The sequence below is a fragment of the Carlito syrichta genome, unplaced genomic scaffold, assembly GCF_000164805.1.
Source record: "Carlito syrichta isolate Samal-C Ts95f unplaced genomic scaffold, Tarsius_syrichta-2.0.1 Scaffold288354, whole genome shotgun sequence".
Taxonomy (NCBI): Eukaryota; Metazoa; Chordata; class Mammalia; order Primates; family Tarsiidae; genus Carlito; species Carlito syrichta.
This window is the reverse complement of record NW_007232450.1, coordinates 32,681-52,317: the sequence shown is the minus strand read 5'-3', so window position 1 is coordinate 52,317 and position 19,637 is coordinate 32,681. Positions and strand designations below refer to the sequence as shown.

At 37.1% G+C, this 19,637-nt stretch overlaps 1 protein-coding gene across 1 annotated transcript in view; it reads left to right on the top strand.

Annotated features, from left to right (window-relative positions):
- The window catches only part of LOC103255704 (disintegrin and metalloproteinase domain-containing protein 23-like), a gene marked incomplete at its 3' end in the record, with an annotated part of 67,863 nt that overhangs the window by 17,274 nt on the left and 30,952 nt on the right, over positions 1–19,637 (top strand). Inside the window, exons 5-9 of the mRNA XM_008053662.1 lie at positions 742–824; positions 1,849–1,912; positions 5,762–5,834; positions 6,604–6,677; positions 8,690–8,755. Of these exons, the coding sequence (XP_008051853.1) occupies positions 742–824; positions 1,849–1,912; positions 5,762–5,834; positions 6,604–6,677; positions 8,690–8,755 (360 nt within the window). The remainder of the gene's footprint in view (positions 1–741; positions 825–1,848; positions 1,913–5,761; positions 5,835–6,603; positions 6,678–8,689; positions 8,756–19,637) is intronic.

Sequence of the window (19,637 nt, the reverse complement as noted above, 5' to 3'; positions counted from 1 at the left end):
AAAATGGTGGCCCAGCTGAGAACAGTATGTCAGTGCAGCTAGAGATTGGTGATGTGTCCTGGAATGTACTGAGGGGTAAGAGGGGCTCCAAGATTCTATATTAGGAAGATAATTTTTAAAATGGAATCAATCAGGACATAGCAGAATAAGTGTTCCATTTCCCAAATGCATAGGTCAATCCCAGAAGAAACATCTTAAAGAGGTAAAAGTGGTTGCCTCAGAGATGGGGAGGGAGGAAGAAAGGAAACTGCTGGAATTTCTGATTTTTTGTTGAATAAAACTTGTAGTTTGTGTAGTATTTAATAACTTTGCAAACTAAGTTCTTAGGTTGTTTCTGAGAACTCTTTAAAAACTAATTTTAAATGGCAGGAAAGTTAATGAGCTTTTGGATAGCTTAGAGTCTCTACGTGGTCAGTGGGCACCCTCAGCCCATGACAGCACCTGGGAAGTGTCTGCTCCTGCAGATGTCCTTAGGAAACAGATCTATGTGGCAGCAGCTCCATTGGTGTCTTCCTTTTTATGGCCCTTTCTCCTTTGTTAAATATACTAGGCAAATGCTGGTTATAGAGAAGTTGAAAGACAGCCTAATCCTGTTGGTGATGTCATAGGGAGGCATCCCTGGGGTTGTGGGCATGGTAACACACGTTCCTGTCCTTGTGTTTCCTTTTGCTTGATGGAAGCATCCAGAGTGAGTCATGATGTCTGGTGTGTAACTAATCAAAGGACCCTTCTGCGTTTCAGGGTGGAGAGCACTGCTACTACCATGGGAGCATCCGCAATGTCCAGGACTCCAGGGTGGCCCTGTCGACCTGCAATGGACTTCAGTATGTAGGGTTTCATTGGATCTACCCCCCAGGCTCCTTCCGGATGTTTATCTTAGTGGCTTGCAGTGCCAGTCCCTTGTTAGGGGCTGGGTGTGGAGTGGTGCACAAGAGGCTCTGTCTTCTTAAAACCTGGCATTTGCAGGAGATTCAGAGATAAACAAATAATGACATAGATTAAAGTTTAATCACCATTTTGGCACGCTCCGCAGAGGGGAAGGACAGGAGCGTATGCAGTGGATAGTCCTCATCCAGGAATGGTTCCCAGAAGTACACTCCAGAGGTCGTGTCAGTTAGACTCCAGGTAGACCTGTGGATGAGGAGGAGCTAGCCAGGTCAGGTGGGGAGATGGGGAGCTCGTGCCTGACCAACAGCCGGCTCTGACAGAGCCGTGTGGAGGTACCTTTAGACTCGTGCATAGCCGTACCTCATGTTGAGATCCAGTTTTGGCCACATGATGACAAAATAACTGGAAAGTCTTTTTACCCTTTTATAAAAAATCCTGTGCCTCTCAAAACTATATGTGATTTGTATGACACAGTCACATTGCCTAATGGAAATTCACAGTTTACAAACAGACAGAATTGGATGGTTTTAGATTATTCTTCTATATGAAGAATAGACATCAGGCATATGTTTTCTTATAGACATATTGAATATGCATAACTAGAAATTTGTACTAGTTGTACATGATTCTGGAATAGTAACTTGAGATTCTCCCACTGTGTGAATAGTACTATCCCAGATTAATCTTCTAATCTGTCTGTTTAATTTCAAGAATTAATTACATCAGGCAAAACATGTATGCTCTTGGTGTACACCTCTGTTGTTTTTGCAACCCTCGTGCTGTCTGTTAGAGGAACGGGGCCATGGTGGGTACTATACAGATGTGTGAATTTGATTTGGAACAGCATCAAGGGATTCATTTAGATACACTCTTTGTTTTAAAGACAATAACAAAGCTCACTTGCTGTATTTTGCCATTGCTGTGTTTAAGTCTCTCCTCATGTGGTTTCTTTCACCCTAGTGGCATGTTTGAAGATAACACCTATGTGTACACGATAGAACCACTGGAACTGCTTCATGATGAGGTGAGCTGCAATGCCCATCTTCTGCAACTGTTCTTCTCTTCTCGGGCCTTTGTGTTTGAGCAAGAAAAAAAGAAAAGACAGCTTTCAAAGTTTTATACATATTACCTATATCTTTATTTTATTTTATGATTATTATGTTTTAGAGACAGAGTTTCTCTATGTTGCCCAGACTGGAGTTCAGTGGCCATTCACAGGTGTGATCATAGCCATAGCGCATGTTAGCCTCGAACTCCTGGGCTCAAGCTATCCTCTTGCCTCAGCCTCCTGGATGTTACCTGATTTAAAATGTAGGGTGGTACCATGAATTTTGAATCTTAAGTTGCGTGTATAGGGCCCACACACCAGTATGTGATGGTAAGAGGCATCCGACCTGGTTTCTGAAGCAAGGACCAGTCATACCCCATCTCTGAGAGCAGAGGGGACTTTTGGTTTGTACTCACCAGTCTCTGTCCTTTCCACGAGCTTTCAGTCTCACCATTGTCTCAAGATAATTATGTGACTGTAAGCATGTCCTTAACTTTTATAAGCCTAAGAGACTTCAGTGGGGAAATTTGTAGGCTGAAGTGCGTTACATGATAGAATGTTTAGTTTTCTTTAGCAATAGGGAGGAAAATAATGTTTAGAGTCATGCACAAGCCAGTGAAGTAGTTAAGAAATTATATACTCTAGCAGTGTTGCTTGCTACTAGAATACAACCAAATTGAAAATTCGATATTCAGAAAGTACCAAAATATATATATACACATTTTAAGTATGGTGTTCACTCAAAAGATGGCATTAATTAAATGAATGCTAATGTCATCACATGACAGGCAAGACAGGCAGAGAAAATGGTGGAAGCATGGTTGAGTGAACATCATACTACACATTGCTACTGTAATTTAATTCAACTTTGAAAAGTAATACATAGATAACATCGCTTAAAGTGTGTATACATTTTTTGGCACCCCCCCTGTATGTTCATCAGATATACAGAGGGCTTACTGCAGGCCGGGTGTTATTTTAGGTGCTAGGGAAACTTTAGTGACAATATAGACATATGAGACTAGTGGAGCTTCTAGTCCTTAGGGGTAGATAGGAAGACACGGAATGAGTGAGTAATTATTTAAGGTGCATTAGGGAGCAATAAATGCTAAGGAGAAAAAAGGAAAGCAGGAGCCAGAAAGGAGAGTTGAGCTTTTAGATACAGCGTCCAGGGAAGGCCACAAGGAGCAGGTGATTCATTGTGTGAATAAGGAACTTCAGGAAATAAAAGTGCTGGAAGAGCACTCTAGGAGACAGGGCAGGCGTGTGCCTGGAGTGCTCTGGGCAGTTTGGGGAAGTGACCAGGCTGGAAAGGAGTGAGTGAGGGCAAGAATGGTTTTTTTTTTTTTTTTTTTTGAGTTGGAGTCTCACTCTGTCACCCAGACTGGAGTGCAGTGGCCGCTCCCGGCCACCGCAGCCTCGACCTGCTGGGCTCCGGTGATCCTTCTGCCTCAGCCTTCCAAGTAGCTGGAACTACAGGCACGTGCTATCACGCCCGGCTGATTTTTTGATTTATTGTAGAGATGAGGTCTCGCTGCCCAGGCGGGTCTTGAAACCGCGGGCTCAAGCAATCCACTCATCTCAGCCTCCCAAAGGCGCGGGAGTACAGGCTGAGCCACCGAGCCCGGCGGAGGGCAAGAATGGTAAAGACAAGGACTGGGGCTAGCTACAGCTGGGGTGGCAGATCCATGGAGAGAGTGAGAGTGGGAAGACACTCTTCTGAGAGCAGTCAAGTCAGATTATCATTGTCATACATGGGGAGCAGAAAACACGTTTCGTCTTTAGAGGCTTCAAATTTGGATAAAATGAATTTTGAAACAGGCAGTAGTCAACTAGGCTGCGGATAGTAACTGTTGAGCAAACTTTTCTTCCCTTGGTTAGGGTTAGGTTTCCCTTGGTTGCGGCAATGTGTGTATGGGATAAATTTCAGATTTGAGACTGAAAGGTTGTTAAATTTTAAATGGTTGATGTTTGAATAAACCTGTATCACTTTCAATTAGTAACTATAGAAATTACTAGATAATGAAGACAATTACTAGATTATGAAGACATTTTAAGTAAAATGTCTTTTTCCTTACTGTGGTGGTAGGTAGCTAACCTGTGTTCAGCAAGATTATTGGACTCATTTAGCCAAAAAATCTGACTGTGATTAATGGCCCTATTACTCTTAAAAAAAAAAAAAAATCTCAAAGAACAAGACTGAGAACCCAAAATAATAACTCTCTAAGCCTTGGAGTTTTCTTAAATGTATAAAATGAGACAATTTTAAAAAATATATCCTTAATAGGACAGTTTTGCATAGTTGATGAATGAGTAACTGTGGGTGACAATGTCTATTAAATTGTTGAAAAGATTTATAAATATACACCATTACTGTCCTAATGTTTAAGGCAGGTTTTGCATTGTTTCCGTAAGGTTGTACTGTCCAGGCTGATTATTGCAGGCTAGTGGTCATCTCTCTGCCTTCCTCCTACTGTCCACCTCCTGTCCAAGTGGTCGCCAGTCCTCATCCCAGGATAGAGGGATAGGGACTAAGCTTGAAACTATAAATTAGTCAGTTTTTAAAATTGTGCTGCTGATCCTGTTGTGAATTTCATTACTCCAGGTCTCTTGTCACCTTTACAGAATTGTTAGTTTACTGTGATTGAATTTTGATTTTTTTGATGTTTAGTTTTTTCTTCTTATTAATTCTAGTATGCTTTGCAATAAGTCAAGTAATATTGGTGGTATATTTCTAAGGAGAAATCAGGTAACCTCTCAAGTAATAAATGAATAGCAAAATTCATAGTTATTATTGGTGTTTTATGTAACCTATTAAAAAGTTTCTATTTTATAACTGTTTTTCTAATGATAAAACTATTGCATTATAGGAAGTTTGGAAAAGGAAAATACTTACCTAAGTATTAATTATCCATTATTACCCCACAAAGATAACTTCTCTTCACCTTCCAGTGTATATTCTTCTAGTTTTTCAACTATACATTTCCATATGTATTTTAACACGTTGGATCATTCTTTTGTAATATAATTTTAAGACAATAAATTATTTAAAATAATTTATTAACTATTTTAACTATTGGCTATTTTAAATTCTAAAATGAATGAAGCAGCTCTCTGAGTCTCAGTATCTTTATTTGTGAAACGAGGATGTGCTAAGCACTGTGTGGGGGTTTTGTTCAGGTAACTTGGGTAATGTATATAGTCACTGTGCCTGGCACATGCTGTACCCTCAGTCATGGAAGCTAACAGCAATGATGGTAATGGCAGTAAGACATACTGAAATGTGGGCTTTCTGGGGCAAAGGATGTGAGTATTTCCAAATGTGTTGATAGATGCTGCTGACTTTCCCTCTGACCCATTGCTACCCATTTCCTCCTACTAGCAATGTGTGAGAGTGCTTTTGGCTTTGCAACTGCAATTAACTATGGATAGCATAATTTTTAAACCTTTGCCAGTTTGATGGCAAAAGTTGAAGTTTCATTTTTTAAAAATTTGCATTTTAGAGGAATATTAAAGCATTGAACATTTTCTCATGTGTTTGTTGACCTTTTGTGTTTCTTTCTTATGAATTTCCTATTTATGCCTTTGAAGAAAGCTGAGAGTAGCTAATAAAACTATGCTTTTATTTAAACTGAGACAATTAGATGATCTATTTTATTTAAAATTAAAATTTCAATAAGACAAGTACTTTTCATTATCGATGGCTAATAGACTGGCATATAAATATCCCTATTTAAGATGGACAACAGAGGCAGGGCTAACACTGTTTCATAGAGTCTTGTTCACAGTTTTCTTTCTCATTGCCTGCAATTGCTTTTGTTTCAGAAAAGCACAAGTCGACCACACATAATCCAGAAAACCTTGGCAGGACAATATTCTCAGCAAATGAAGAATCTCAGTAAGTTTTAGTGAAAATAGCTGCTGTGTTCTGTAGTAGGCACTGTGACTCCAGGGAAGGCAGGTGACAGGCAAGCATGTTTGGAAGGGGAGCTGGTCCGCTGTCTGGGGTGAGTGGTGTGGATGGGCTGTGGTGAACCATGGTTTTCACGGAGTGAAGCTTGGAGAGTCGTTTCTGATGATGGAGAGACACATGAGTCCTGCTGCCGGGAGTGAGTGGCTGGGTGCAGTAGTATGCTTTCCAGTGTGGTTCCAGCTGTTCTGGTGGTTTGCACTTTGAATCTACATGGAGTGCACCCCTCCTGTACTCTGCCCAGGAGTCGTAAGTGTGCTGGTGTTGCCAACTGCCTCTCTGGATGTTGGGGTATGTAACAATAGCTCTGTATAGTAGTGACAAAAGTGTTTAATAATTTATGCAAAAGCATATGCCACCACTATTTTAAATTCTAAAATGCATGAAGCATAGTCAAATTCTTTCCAATTTTCATTGTCTGGTGCTTGTAGGTGACATCTACATCAATGAACCTGGAGCAGCTCATTACATTTTTATGACATTAGGAAGAAAATATCATGTTTGAGCTCTCTTTGTGACCATGAAAGTGTAAAATGTTTACTGATCAATGTGCTTTTTTTTTGACCTTAGTTTATCTTAACTTTGAGATGACATATATTACCAATGCCACTATTTCTTCATGTAATTTTTAAAAAACATACACACCTGGAAATACAGATAAGCATAACATTTTGATCTTCATGTTTCTTCTACACAGCCATGGACAGTGGTGACCAGTGGCCCTTCCTGTCTGAATTGCAGTGGCTGAGAAGGAGGAAGAGGGCAGTGAACGTGAGTGACCTTGTGCTAGCTGGGCTGTCTGCTTGGCGAGTGGTGTGTCATCACCCCACAGTGTCTAAGTGAACCTGAAGCAGTGTAGATGTGGGGGACTTTCACTTAAAAACAAAATCAATAAAAAAATACCTGTGGTTTGAGCCTAATTAACACAACTTTTTCTAATCTCTATTATTATTCAGACTGATTATGGTGTTCTCTTAAACCCTGATGTTGTGTAAAGAATGTATTGTTTCAGCTCTATTTTTGAAGTTTTCTTATGAAAATTGCAGCACATTTTATTTTCTATTTTAAAAAGCAAACGTTTAAAAAATATGGTTTTTATAATATCATATAAGACATTCTGTTAAATGAAAATAAAGTAGGAAAAGGAGTCAGGTTTTGAAATGTCAGCTAATCATTATTATTTGTATTTTTTTTCAAGTTAAAAATTCTGTTATGCCAGACTTTGAAGCTGGATATGTTTTTCAGAACACAGTGAATCTCTTTGACCATTAGTGATATGACAGTTAGTAGATAGAAATGATATAATTACATAATCAATCCCTATTGCATACCTCACATGAATTAATAAATATACAGGAGCTTTGTAACTGAAATTATATTTCCAGTCTTTATCATAATAGGCTAGAAGGCTATAATGATGGAGACTGTTTAGTAATTACATGGTGAATGCAATGTGGCTGAGAATTAATTCCACAACTTATAGGTTACATGGTGATTTACTAAATAACTTAATGAATAATTCTAGTAGAAATTGCACATTTTAGATAATGTTTTGCTGAATGTGTTTTTGTGTGTGTGAAAAAATTAGGCCACCAGCCATCAAAAATTTAGTTCCAGGTTAAATCATCCTCTTTTATGAGCCTTTTACCATGATGATTGTGGGTACATTTTGGGGGGATACTTAGAGGTCTCTTTCTGCCTATCTTGAAAATGTACTTGGTAAGACATTTTATATGAGCTGCAGTTCTTTCACTACAGTCCACCCCATTAGATATACACTGTCCAATGTCTATATACATAAAGAAAAAGGGTCATCATTATTAATTTTCCAACTTTGAAATGACAGCTCAAATGAGGGCTAAAATATTTACCTTAAGGGGTGATCTAGTAATAATGAAATTTGAATATAATAATTGGCAACATTTATTCCTTTGAGAGGTTGTGTGGCTAAAAATTGATACATTATTTTTAGAATTTCACTCTAGTGAGTTAATGTTTCTATTTGACTATATTTCAGATATACCTGGAAGTAATGATAATTTATGCTATTCATTTTTTTTTTGTTCTTGTTGAATTTGAGTCTCACTCTATCACCCAGGCTGGAGTGCAGTGGCACATTCATGGCCACCCCAGTGTTGATCTGCTGGGCTCCAGCGATTCTTCTGCTTCAGCCTTCCAAGTAGCCAGAACTACAGCTGCGTGCTATCATGCCCAGCTAATTTTTGATTTAATTTTTGATTGTAGAGATGAGATCTTACCAAGTTGCCTGGGCCTGTCTCGAAGCCAAAGGCTCAAGCAATCCACTTGTCTCGGCCTCCCAAAGTACTGGGATTACAGGCTGAGCTACTGAGCCCAGCCATTTTATGCTATTCTTATTAAATGAGTTTTAAATAAATTTTCTTTGAAGCTTTAAGTAAATATGTATTTTAAAATCACATTTTAATGAGAAAGAAATTGAGATTTATTTGTTTTAATGGTATTATGCTGTAGATTTTTTAAAAGAATTTTTTCATGTAAAAATCATATATAAACAACATGGGCTGTTTCCTACCTTAATGAGTACTTTGATAATAAATATAGTTCTTTTCTAAATACTTGAATTTTAACTCATACATTATGATAACTTTTTTTGATTTCCCTGGCCATGTTTCTTCTAAGGTGTTCATAAAGTGGGCAGCAAAGAGTTGTTCTGGAACTCAAAGTCAGCCTACAGCTTCACAGTGAGCATTAGAGACATTTTTTAATCAGTCACTGTTCTGACCATATATTTTGATTTTCCGTAGCCATCTCGTGGTGTATTTGAAGAAATGAAATATTTGGAACTTATGATTGTTAATGATCACAAAACGGTAAGAACATAGAGTCAATGGATTTTAGACCCGACGGCTTACTTAAGAAAGAATACATTTCACTTTATATTTAATTATTATTTGTTGCTTACTAGCCTCAAGGCATTTGGAGACAGTAAATGTCTTGATTTATTTCTTGGTATTTGGAAACTCTGGGTTTTATAGAATTTTCACAACCCTAAACTTCCCCTGTGTTTAATGAGTATAACTAACAGACTTAGTTGTTTGGCATTTTTCATTTGTCTTCATTTAAAATTCTTATTTTCTACTTTTCTTCATCTAGTCTTTGGTCATGGCTTTCTAATTTTATTCCATGCCTTTGTTCTGCTAACTTGTTATTTTTAAAAACTAATTATTATGATTATGGTAGATTATAATTATAGGAAATAAGCATATAAAATAAAGGTATACTTAAAGAAACGATCTTTGATGTTTATCTTCTTTATTGGAAAGATGAATAATCTTGTTTTCGTTCGATGCAAATAAAATGTGATTGAATGTGTTATTTCAGTAACTCTTTAAAGAAACATGATGAAAACAATCATTGCTCCCCACTGGCCCCTCCTGAGGATAAAGTAGGAACTGTTAACTATTTTTCAACATTGCTTTATAAAATATCTTTTCTGCCATCTGGAAATGTCTTGGGCAGTAGACTGTGTGCGAGTAGACACAATACTCATAGTGTGCAGGTCAATTTTAACACCTAGGAAACCAAAATTAGATTAGTAGACTACCTGATAAATTGTGTTTCATGTAAAATGACAATGTTAAATTCTAATCAGCAGACCCTACTTAGAGAAGGTCTTGAAACCTTACCTTTTAAAAAAGTGACTTAAATTGTTTTTAAACTTTTGAGTTTCTACCATAATGAATGTTTTCCATTATCATTTCAATTATGTTGAATATGAAGTTTTTAAGTAGAATACCTCTGATACTTGCATGCAGATTTAATTTCTGTTCCAGTAACCTTCAAATTTATTGCTTACAATATGCTAGTAAGAAGCAGAATTTATCAGAATTTTCACATAAAATTTAGGAGAGGTCCTTTCTGGCAGGAAGGAAAGCCAAAAGTGAAGGCAGCCATTTTAGACAATGGAGGCTAAAATAAGAGTCTCTGAAGGACATTAATTTACTTGAAGCATCAAGATGATTTTTCATCTGAAATATATTTTTGTTGATTGAAACATTGAGATTTTTTTTCCAGCTGATTTTTGGTTCTGAGCATTGTAACATGTTGTGAAATTATGACTTTTGAAGCCTGAGCTTTTCCCAGCACACATTATATAAATGCTATTAGAATAGTGGAAATAATAATTAAGATATATACAATGTCTTTAAATGTACAAAGTACATTTTCAAATACTGGTAGTCTGTAGAATCAGTTTTGAAACTTTTACTTGCAATTCCAAATGACTTGTTTCACCATCCTAAGTCAGGAAGGTATATGAAGCCGTTAGACAGCAGATCTCAGGAATTGTGCACAATAGGAAGCTTGATAATTTTTTTAACATCATACTTTCTTAAAAATCAGAAATTATGTTTTTATTTTCTTGTAGTACTTTTGAAAATCTTAGAAGTCAAATATTCATTTTTTTGGTTTCAAAATATAATAAAAGTCTACAACTTTGTGCAAATTGTTGTGGCTTATTCTTGAAATGTTAGGAAATTACACTCTTCTAATCTCACATGATTATTAAAAGAGGAGACTGATTGGTGTTATAATCAGTTATATAAATAGTTGATAAGTCATTAAGACAAATGTATAAGAGAAAGTAGTTATTGTTTCAATAAGCCATTTTATGAATCATTGAGGAATATATTTTATATAAAACAAATGTTGAACATAATATATAAACATTCACATGAATTATTTTGCAGCTAAGAATTCAATTTACTAAAAGAAAATATGAATCTTCAATGTCTAGTCACAATATTAAATAATAACTTAGTTTAGTAAACTAAATTAGTATTTTCAGAAGATACTTGCTACTGAGATATGTGCTACATAAATTTAGAAAGCGCATTCTGAAAATGTCCTCTAAAATAGAATTTTTTTTTTTTTTATTTGAGGGTCTTTCTCAGATGGCAAAAGTTCTGATGCTTCTCTAGGTAGAGTTTTGGATAAGCTCTATAAAAGAAGATTTTATTTCCTAATACAATTTATCAAACTTAACTCTAGCAGTTACTATCATGGTAAAGTCATTCAAATAGACTCTTTGACAAAAAAATGATGGACCTGGGCTCTGTTTGAAGTTCAGGTATGTCAGTCCCCTCAAGTTGCTATGGCTTCAGGGCAAAGTGACCCTCAGTCTGGGGCAGAATGAGTGCCTGTCTACTGGAGTGATCAAAGGTATGCAGAAATCTCACTGCCCTGAGCCCTCTCCCATTAAACAAATATTACAGTAGAGCTTGAAATCCTCGTGTTAATGATTTCTGTTTTTGCTTTAGCTAGGGATGACAATGGATTTCATTACACTTTCCAGTATTGGCTGTGGCTGCTGGGACTGCGTCTTTAAGACTGTTTGCTAAAAAGATAATCAGAAATGATTAGTGAGATTGTTTAACAATGTCAGTCACAAGTCAGGGCTAGGCTGTATCTGACAACTTTATGGGTTATTAATTTTACTATAGGAAGCATAAATACCCCTTGGATAATTGCTATACCTATCATTTGGTCCAAGAGATCCTTTTTATCTAGGTGAGTACATACATATATACATATGAGTACACATTTATATATAATTTGCATACATAATTATAGATCTTGCAAACATGTAACTACAACATCATATATTTTGAATTTATTTTTAAATCCTTTTAAATGGTAAATGTTTATATAACCTTGTCTTTATCTTATTAATGACCTTTCTTAAAATATTGTTTTATGTATGGAAAATTTTTATGCATTATGCCATATATCTGGTAATAAAGTTACCTTATTCAGGCTATCAAATCTTTTAATGGTAAATTTTAGTAATTCTTCTTATTATTAAAATGAATGACAATGAGGTATGATATGTTCACCTGTTTTTGAAACAAGAAAAAAGAACTGTAATTTGTATTGGTAAATTTAGAGGGAATAGATGTCAAGAAGGGGAAAAAATGGAAACCTTTTATTTTTGAGTGGTAATAATGTAAATAAAAATAAAACAAAAGTTGCTTAAGAAGAAATGGAAATTGCTTAAGATTTCTACTGTTTAAAGAATTATTACTTCTGGGATAATAGAACTAAATATATTCCTTTTGCTTTAAGAACAGATTACATTCTAGTCCATAGACATATATCATTTTCTAATAATTTTTTTTTCTTTTGGAGTTGAGAAAATTCCTTTTTTGAGGTAAGGATAGTTTTTGAATTTGATTGTTACAAAACATAGTAAATCAGAACTTGGACCAAAGTCCTTAAATTCACATGTTAGAATGTTAATACTTTTTTTTTTTTTTAAACACTTGAAGATTTGCTACTGGGTTTTAGAATAATCATCTCACTGAGAATACTCAACTTGTAATCTTTACACCATATGATAAAGCAGAGTTATTTTGATAACTGTCACCTTTGGGTTGAAAATCAAATTCCACTCTTAATTTTTTTCAAAAGACAAATTTCTTAAGGATTGCATTTGTTCAAGAAGGAAAAGCATATTTTCCAGTTTAAGTGTAAATTGTTTTCAGTGAGTAGAAAATGTGAAAGTAAGTTTTATCATAAATAGCGATTGCAAATTTTTCTTTATATACAAAATTAGTTCTCATTCAAGCAGGAAATAGAAACATTCTGCCTATGTTTGCAGCCAACCCTGTCCCTTTAATTCAGAGACACCTAACATTGGCTGCCTGAAAAAAATGCAGATATCTTATTTTGAATAGTCATCACATTATCAATGTTTTTCAATTAAAGAAAAAAATCCCTCAATTTGGTAAAAAGCATCTTAGTACTGGGCTGGTGGAACCTAATTTGCAAGCCTTGATAAGAGTCTGCAAACATTTATTTGAGCCACTTACATTAAAAATAAACATTAAAACCCCTATTCTAATAGAAAATTGGTTGAGATCGTTTGAAGTGCATGAAAAGCAAATGTTTTGCTTACATTTTTGCTACATTCTCAAGTATGAGTCAATAAGTGTAAATATATGATGATCACTCAAATATTTTTCAATTTAAACCTCATTTGGTTTTCCGTACTTAAAACCACTACATTTTGTATACACCTAACAAATTGAGTTCTCATAAATAATCATGATTTGTTAGAAACATGCATAAATTATTTCATAAGCCTTGTTAGCTAAACAAGTCTATTTCCTTTCTTCATCCAGACAAGGCTTTCAACTCCAGCAGTGTGGTCTTGGATAAGTTGTTGGGGATTATGAAACCACCTTGTGGTATTTGAGGAGTCTGACCTTTAGAACTTTGGGAGTCCCCACGACGGGGTTCAGATCTCTCTTTTCTTCCTGTACTCTCTACCCAAGTGACAACTTCCAGTACAAGTCTTTAAGTAGTATCATGTCTTTAAATTCACTGCTTTCTACTTTCTGGCTCCAGTCTTCCGCGTTGGATGATCATGTGGCCAGCTGCCTACCTGATGTCTCTGCTTTGGTCCTGATTTCAATAGCACCTCACATTTGACACTGCTAAATCAGAACTCTTAGTTCCCTAGTCTAACTTCTCTTCTCTCAGTCTTTCTCATTTTAAATGACACCATGATCCCAATCTATTCAAGTTCAAAACCTAGGAGTCATCTTTTAGTCTTCTCTCTCCTCATCTTCTCCATTTGTGCAGCAGCAAGTCTTGAGAGCTCCACCTTCTTGTGCTTCTTTATTTAATTAATTAATTAATTTATTTTTTGAGTTGGAGTCTCACTCTGTCGCCCAGACTGGAGTGCAGTGGCCGCTCCCAGCCACCGCAGCCTCGAACTTCTGGGCTCTGGCGATCCTTCCACCTCAGCCTTCCAAGTAGCCGGAATTACAGGCATGTGCTACCATGCCCGGCTGATTTTTTGATTTATTGTGGAGATGAGGTCTCGTTGCCCAGGCGGGTCTCGAACCCGCAGGCTCAGGCAATCCACTCACCTCAGCCTCCCAAAGGCGCGGTATTACAGGCTGAGCCACTGAGCCTGGCTTTTTATTTTTTAATTTAACTTAATTTTTTATTAATTTCATTTTAAAGATGTGGCATACATTTCGGAATTAGGTATACAAGTGGTCACCATGCTGGTAAAATTTGACCTCCCTTTGGTCCCCATTTCACCCAAGTTGAGATCAAGTACCCTTGTTGATGTTATGTGCCACCCTCATCTCCTGGCAGTTTCTGGCTACTGCCAATCCCTTTCTTATGGTCCGCTTACGAGTGAGAACATGTGGTGCTTAGTTCTTTGTTTCTGTGATAGATCACTGCATATGATAGACTATAAATCCATCCAAGATGCTGTGAAGTCCATAATTTTGTTCTTCTTTATGGCTGCATAATGTGCCATTGTGTATTTGTACCACATTTTTTTTTATCCAGTCCAGTTTCAATGGGCAGCATAGTTGGTTCCATGTTTTTACTATTGCAAATAGAGCTGCAATAAACATGCATGTGCAGGTATCTTTTTTGCAGAGTAATTTAAGTTCTTCTGGGTACATTCCCAAAAGGGGGATTGGTGGGTCATGTGGAAGGTCAATTTCTAGTTCTTTTAGGAATTGCCACACTGTTTTCCATAGAGGTTGAACTAGTTTGCATTTCCACTGACAGGACTGAAGCATTCCCTTTTCTCTGCATCCTTGCCAGCATCTGTTATTTTTTGCTTTATTAATGATGATCATTCTTATTGGAATCAGGTGATATCTCAGTGTGTGTCTCAATTTCTCCAATGATTAGTGAAGCTGAGCATTTTTTTCATGTGTCTGTTGGCTGCTTGTGTGTCTTCTTTTGAGAAATTTCTATTCATATATTTTACCCACTTTTTAATGGGGCTGAGTGTTTTTTTCCTTTTGGCATGTTTGAGATCCTTGTAGATCCTGGATGTTAGGCCTTTGTCAAATATACAGTTAGCAAATATTTTTTCCCATTCTATGGGCTGTCTCCCCACTCTTTTAATGGTCTCTTTTGCTTTGCAGACACTTTTCAGTTTGATGAGGTCCTACTTGTCAATCTTACCTCTTATGGTATGGTCTTTTGGGGTTTTGATCAGGAATTGGTTGCCTATTCCGATTTCCATAAGGGTGTCTCCTTATGGAAAAGGGAATCTTTTCTAAGATTCTTAACATTTCAGGTTTTACAGTTAGGTCTTTGATCCATGTGGAGTTGATTTTTGTGTATGGTGTTAGATAGGGGTCCTGTTTCATTCGGCACGTGATCAGCTAGTTTTCCCAGCACCATTTACTGAATAGGTTCTCCTCTTCCCAGTGGTTGTTGTTGGAGGCTTTGTCAAAGATGAGTTGGTTGAGAAATTGAGGTTTTGCTTCTGGAATCTCTATCCTGTTCCATTGGTCTATATGCCTGTTCTTATACCAATACTTGGCTCTTTTGATTATTTTAGCCTTATAATAAAGTTTAAATTCTTTTGGCTATTTGTGGCCATTTATGTTTCCAAATGAATTTTTGTATTGTTGTTTCCAGGTATATGAAGAATGATGCTAATAATTTAAAGGATATTGCATTGAACCTGTAGATTGATTTGGTAGGATGGACATTTTAACAATGTTGATTCTTCCAGTCCATAAGCATGAAATATTTTTCCATTTGTTTGTATCATCTTTAATTTGTTTGAGCAGTGTTTTGTAGTCTTTGTTGTAAAGATCTTTCACTTCTCTGGTTAGGAAGATGCTGAGGCATTTCTTTTTTTGGTGGCTATTGTGAATGGGATTGTGCTTTTTATTTGGTTCTCTGCCTGTTTATTGTTGGTATATAAGAATGCGACTGTCTTTTGCATGTTTGTTTTGTGCCCTGAGACTTTACCAAAGTCCTTTATCAGTGCAAGGAGGTTTTTGACAAGTTCTCTTGGACTTTTGAGGTATACGATCATATGGTTGGGAAAGAACAATAACCTGACTTCTTTTTCTATTTGAATATGCTTGATTTCCTTCTCTTGTCAGATTGCTCTAACTAGGACTTCCAACACTATGTTGAACAGGAGGGGTGAGAGTGGGCAGCCTTGTCTTGTTCCAGTTTTCAGGGGAAATGCTTCCAGTTTCTGTCCGTTTAGTAATATGTTGGCTGTATGTTTGATCATAGATGGCTTTTACTATTTTGAGATATGTTCCCTCTATGCCTGGGTGTTTAAGGGTTTTTATCAAGAAGAGATGATGGATTTTATCAAAAGCTTTTTCTGCATCTAATGATATAATCATGTGATTCTTGTTTTTACATCTGTTGATGTATTTAATTACATTTATGGTCTTGCAGATGTTGTAATAGTCCTACCTCCTGGAGATGAAGCCTACTTGGTCATGGTGGATGATTTTTGAGATGTGTTGTTGGATCCAATTGGCTAGAATCTTGTTGAGAATCTATGCATCTATGTTCATCAGGGAAATTAACCCGTACTTTTCTTTCTTTGTTGGATCTTTGCCTAGTTTGAGTATCAGTATGATATTAGCTTCATAAAATGATTTGGGGAGAGTTCCATCTTTCTTGATTGCCTGGAATACTTTCAGTAGGATTGATATTAGCTCCTCTTCCTATGTTTTATATAATTCTGAAGAAATCCATCTGTTTTAGGACTTTTTTGGTGTGTGGATAGTTTTCTTATGACAGAGTCAATTTCCTGGGTTGTTATTGGTCTATTTAGGATCTCAATTTCTTCTTATTTCAACCTTGGGAGGTTGTGTGATGTCAGAAAGTCCTCCATTTAATTTAGGTTATCAAATTTGTTTCTATACAGGTGTGCATAGTAATCTCTGATAATCTTTTGTATTTCCTCAGGGTCAGTTGAGTCTTGATCTTTTGGGTCTCTGATTGTGTTCATTTGGGCTTTTTCTCTCTTTTTCTTGGTCATTCTGGCTAGGGGCCCATCAATTTTGTTTATCTTTTCAAAGGACCAACTTTTTGTTTTATTGATTTTTTTCTTTTTTTTTTTTCCTTTGGAGTCTCACTCTGTTGCTCAGACTGGAGTGCAGTGGCATGCTCCCAGCCACCGCAGTCTCGACCTGCTGGGCTCCGGCAATCCTTCCACCTCAGCCTTCCAAGTAGCTGGAACTACAGGCACGCACTACCATGCCCAGCTAATTTTTTGATTTATTGTAGAGTTGAGGTCTCGCCAAGTTGCCCAGGGTGGTCTCGAACCCGCGGGCTCAGGCAGTCCACTCACTTCAGCCTCCCAAAGTGTGGGATTACCGAGCCCGGCCATTGATTTTTTTCCTATGATATTTCTGTCTTCTGTGTCCTGTGTTTGGGCTTTTACTTTGGTAATCTGCATTCTTCTGCTGAAGTTAGAGTTTTCGTGGTTTGCCTTTCCAGCTCCTTTAGGTGATTTGTTAGGCTGTTAACATGTTCTCTTTCTATTTTCTTTATATGTGTTCATGGGATATAAATTCCCCTTTTACTTCTGATCCCAGAGGTTTTGGTAAGATGGTTCTTCATTTTCATTTCTTTCGAGGAATTTTAAAATTTCTGTTTTGATTTCTGTGTTGACTCAAGAATGTTCAACATCATGCTGTTTAGTGTCCATGTCTTTGTGTGTTTTGGAGGAATTTTGTTGGTGGTGATGTTTATTTTTATTCTGCTGTGGTCTGAGAAGGTGCCTGGCAGTATTTCAATCTTGTGAAATTTGTTTATGCTTGATTTATGGCCAATGATGTGATCGATCTTGGAGTAGGTTCCATGTAATGATGAGTAGAATGTATATTCTGTGGTTGTTGGGTGGAGTGTTCTGTAGATGTCTATTAAGTTCATTTGGTCAGGTGTCAAGTTGAGGTTCTGGATCTCTTTGTTGATTTTTTGCCTTGATGACCTATCTAGGGTTATTAGTAGGGTATTTAAATCCCTACCTATGTTAGTGTTAGAGTCAATATCAGTTTTTAGTTTTCTTTGTAGCTGCTTTATAAAAGCTGGTGCTCATGTGTTGGGTGCATATATGTTTAGGATGGGTATTACTTGTTGATGGATTGAACTTTTTATCATTATGTGGTGTCCTTCTGCATCTTTTTAGATATTTGATCTTAAAAAGTTGCTTTGTCAGATGTTAAGATCACAATTACTACCTTCTTTTGTGTCCTGTTTGCCTAAAAATGTGTTTTCCACCCTCTAAGTCTGTGAGTCCTTTGTTGTGAGATGTGTTTTCTGGAGACAGTAAATTGTAGAGTTGTTTATTTTATTTTTATGCAGTCTGCCATTCTATGTATTTTCAGTGGTGCATTTAGTCCATTCCTGTTCAGGCTGGTCATTGAGATGTGAGAATTTATCCCTGTCATGAGGCTCTTATAGAGTTATTTGTTGTTGTCTGTTTGTTTACTTGTTTGTTGGTTTTATTTTGATTTTGGGGTTGGTATATGTTTTTTTTTCAATTTTGCAGTCATGATGCATGCCATGTTGATTCTCTGTTTTCCTGGATTCTTGGGAAGCACGTGGTTAGTCTTTTCTTTCTTTCTTCTACGGTTAATACTGTCTTAAGCATCTCTTGTAGGACTGTCTGGAGGCAGCATAAACTCTTAGGGATTGAATGTCTGGGAATGATTTTAATTCTCCATCACTGATGAAGCTTAGCTTACCTGGATGGAAACTTTTGGGTTGGAATTGTTTATCTTTGAGAACTTTGAATATTGGACTCCAGTCTCTTCTAGCCTGTTGTGTTTCTGTAGATAAGTCTGCTGCTATACAATTGGTGTTCCCTGGTAGGTAGTCTGACCTTTCTCACTGCCTTTAGGAATTTTTTCTTTTATACCTACTTTGTGTAAGCATATTACTCTGTGTCTAGGAGTTGTTCTTCTCATTTGATGCCTTGCAGGGGTTCTCTGAATCTCTTGTGTTTGAATGGTCATATCTCTGATGAGATGAGGGAAGTTTTCTTGGATAATTTCATGGAGTGTTTGTTCCAGGATGGTCTCTGTCTCTCTATCTGCTTCAGGAATGCCATTTCGGTATAAGTTCTGCCTCTTGATATAATTGCACATCTCTTGGAGGCTTTGTTCCATCTTTTTAAGCTTCCTATGTTTTTAACAGTTTGGGTAAATTCCATATTTTGGTCTTCAGGTTCTGAGATTATTTCTTCTGCTTGGTTAATTCTGCTTTCTGTGATTGTCAGTTTGGTATTTATTTCCTTTACTGTAGTCTCTATTGCCATCATCTCAGTTATCAACTCCTCTGTTCTTTCCTCTTATATCTCCTGATTTCTATTCAGTCTCTCTATTAATATCTTGATATCTGGGTTTGTGGTTTGAGACCTGTCATTCTGGGGCTCTTCATTGTTTGAGTTCCGAATTCTGTATTCTCAGGTGCTGTCTTCCCAGGAGTCTGGAGGGTACCCGTGGTCATCTTTTGGTTTTTCTTCATTTGTGATGGCTCCGCCCCTTTTTTCCCCTCTTTAATTCTGTCGCTCAGTGATGGGGGGATAGCTTTCACTTTTGTTTGCTCAATCTTCTATTCTTCCTTATGTAGATTCTCTGGATTTGTGCAATTTTGAAGCCAGACTGGGGGTGGGAGGCTGTGCTGTCTTTTTGCAGTTTTGAGATTTGATTAAGATGTGATAGGTGGCTCAGCCTGTAATCCCGCACCTTTGGGAGGCTGAGGTGAGTAGATTGCGTGAGCCCACAGGTTTGAGACCCGCCTGGGCAGCGAGACCTCATCTCTACAATAAATCAAAAATCAGCCGGGCGTGGTAGCACATGCCTGTAATTCCGGCTACTCGGAAAGCTGAGGCGGAAGGATCACTGGAGCCCAGCGGGTCGAGGCTGCGGTGGCTGGGAGTGG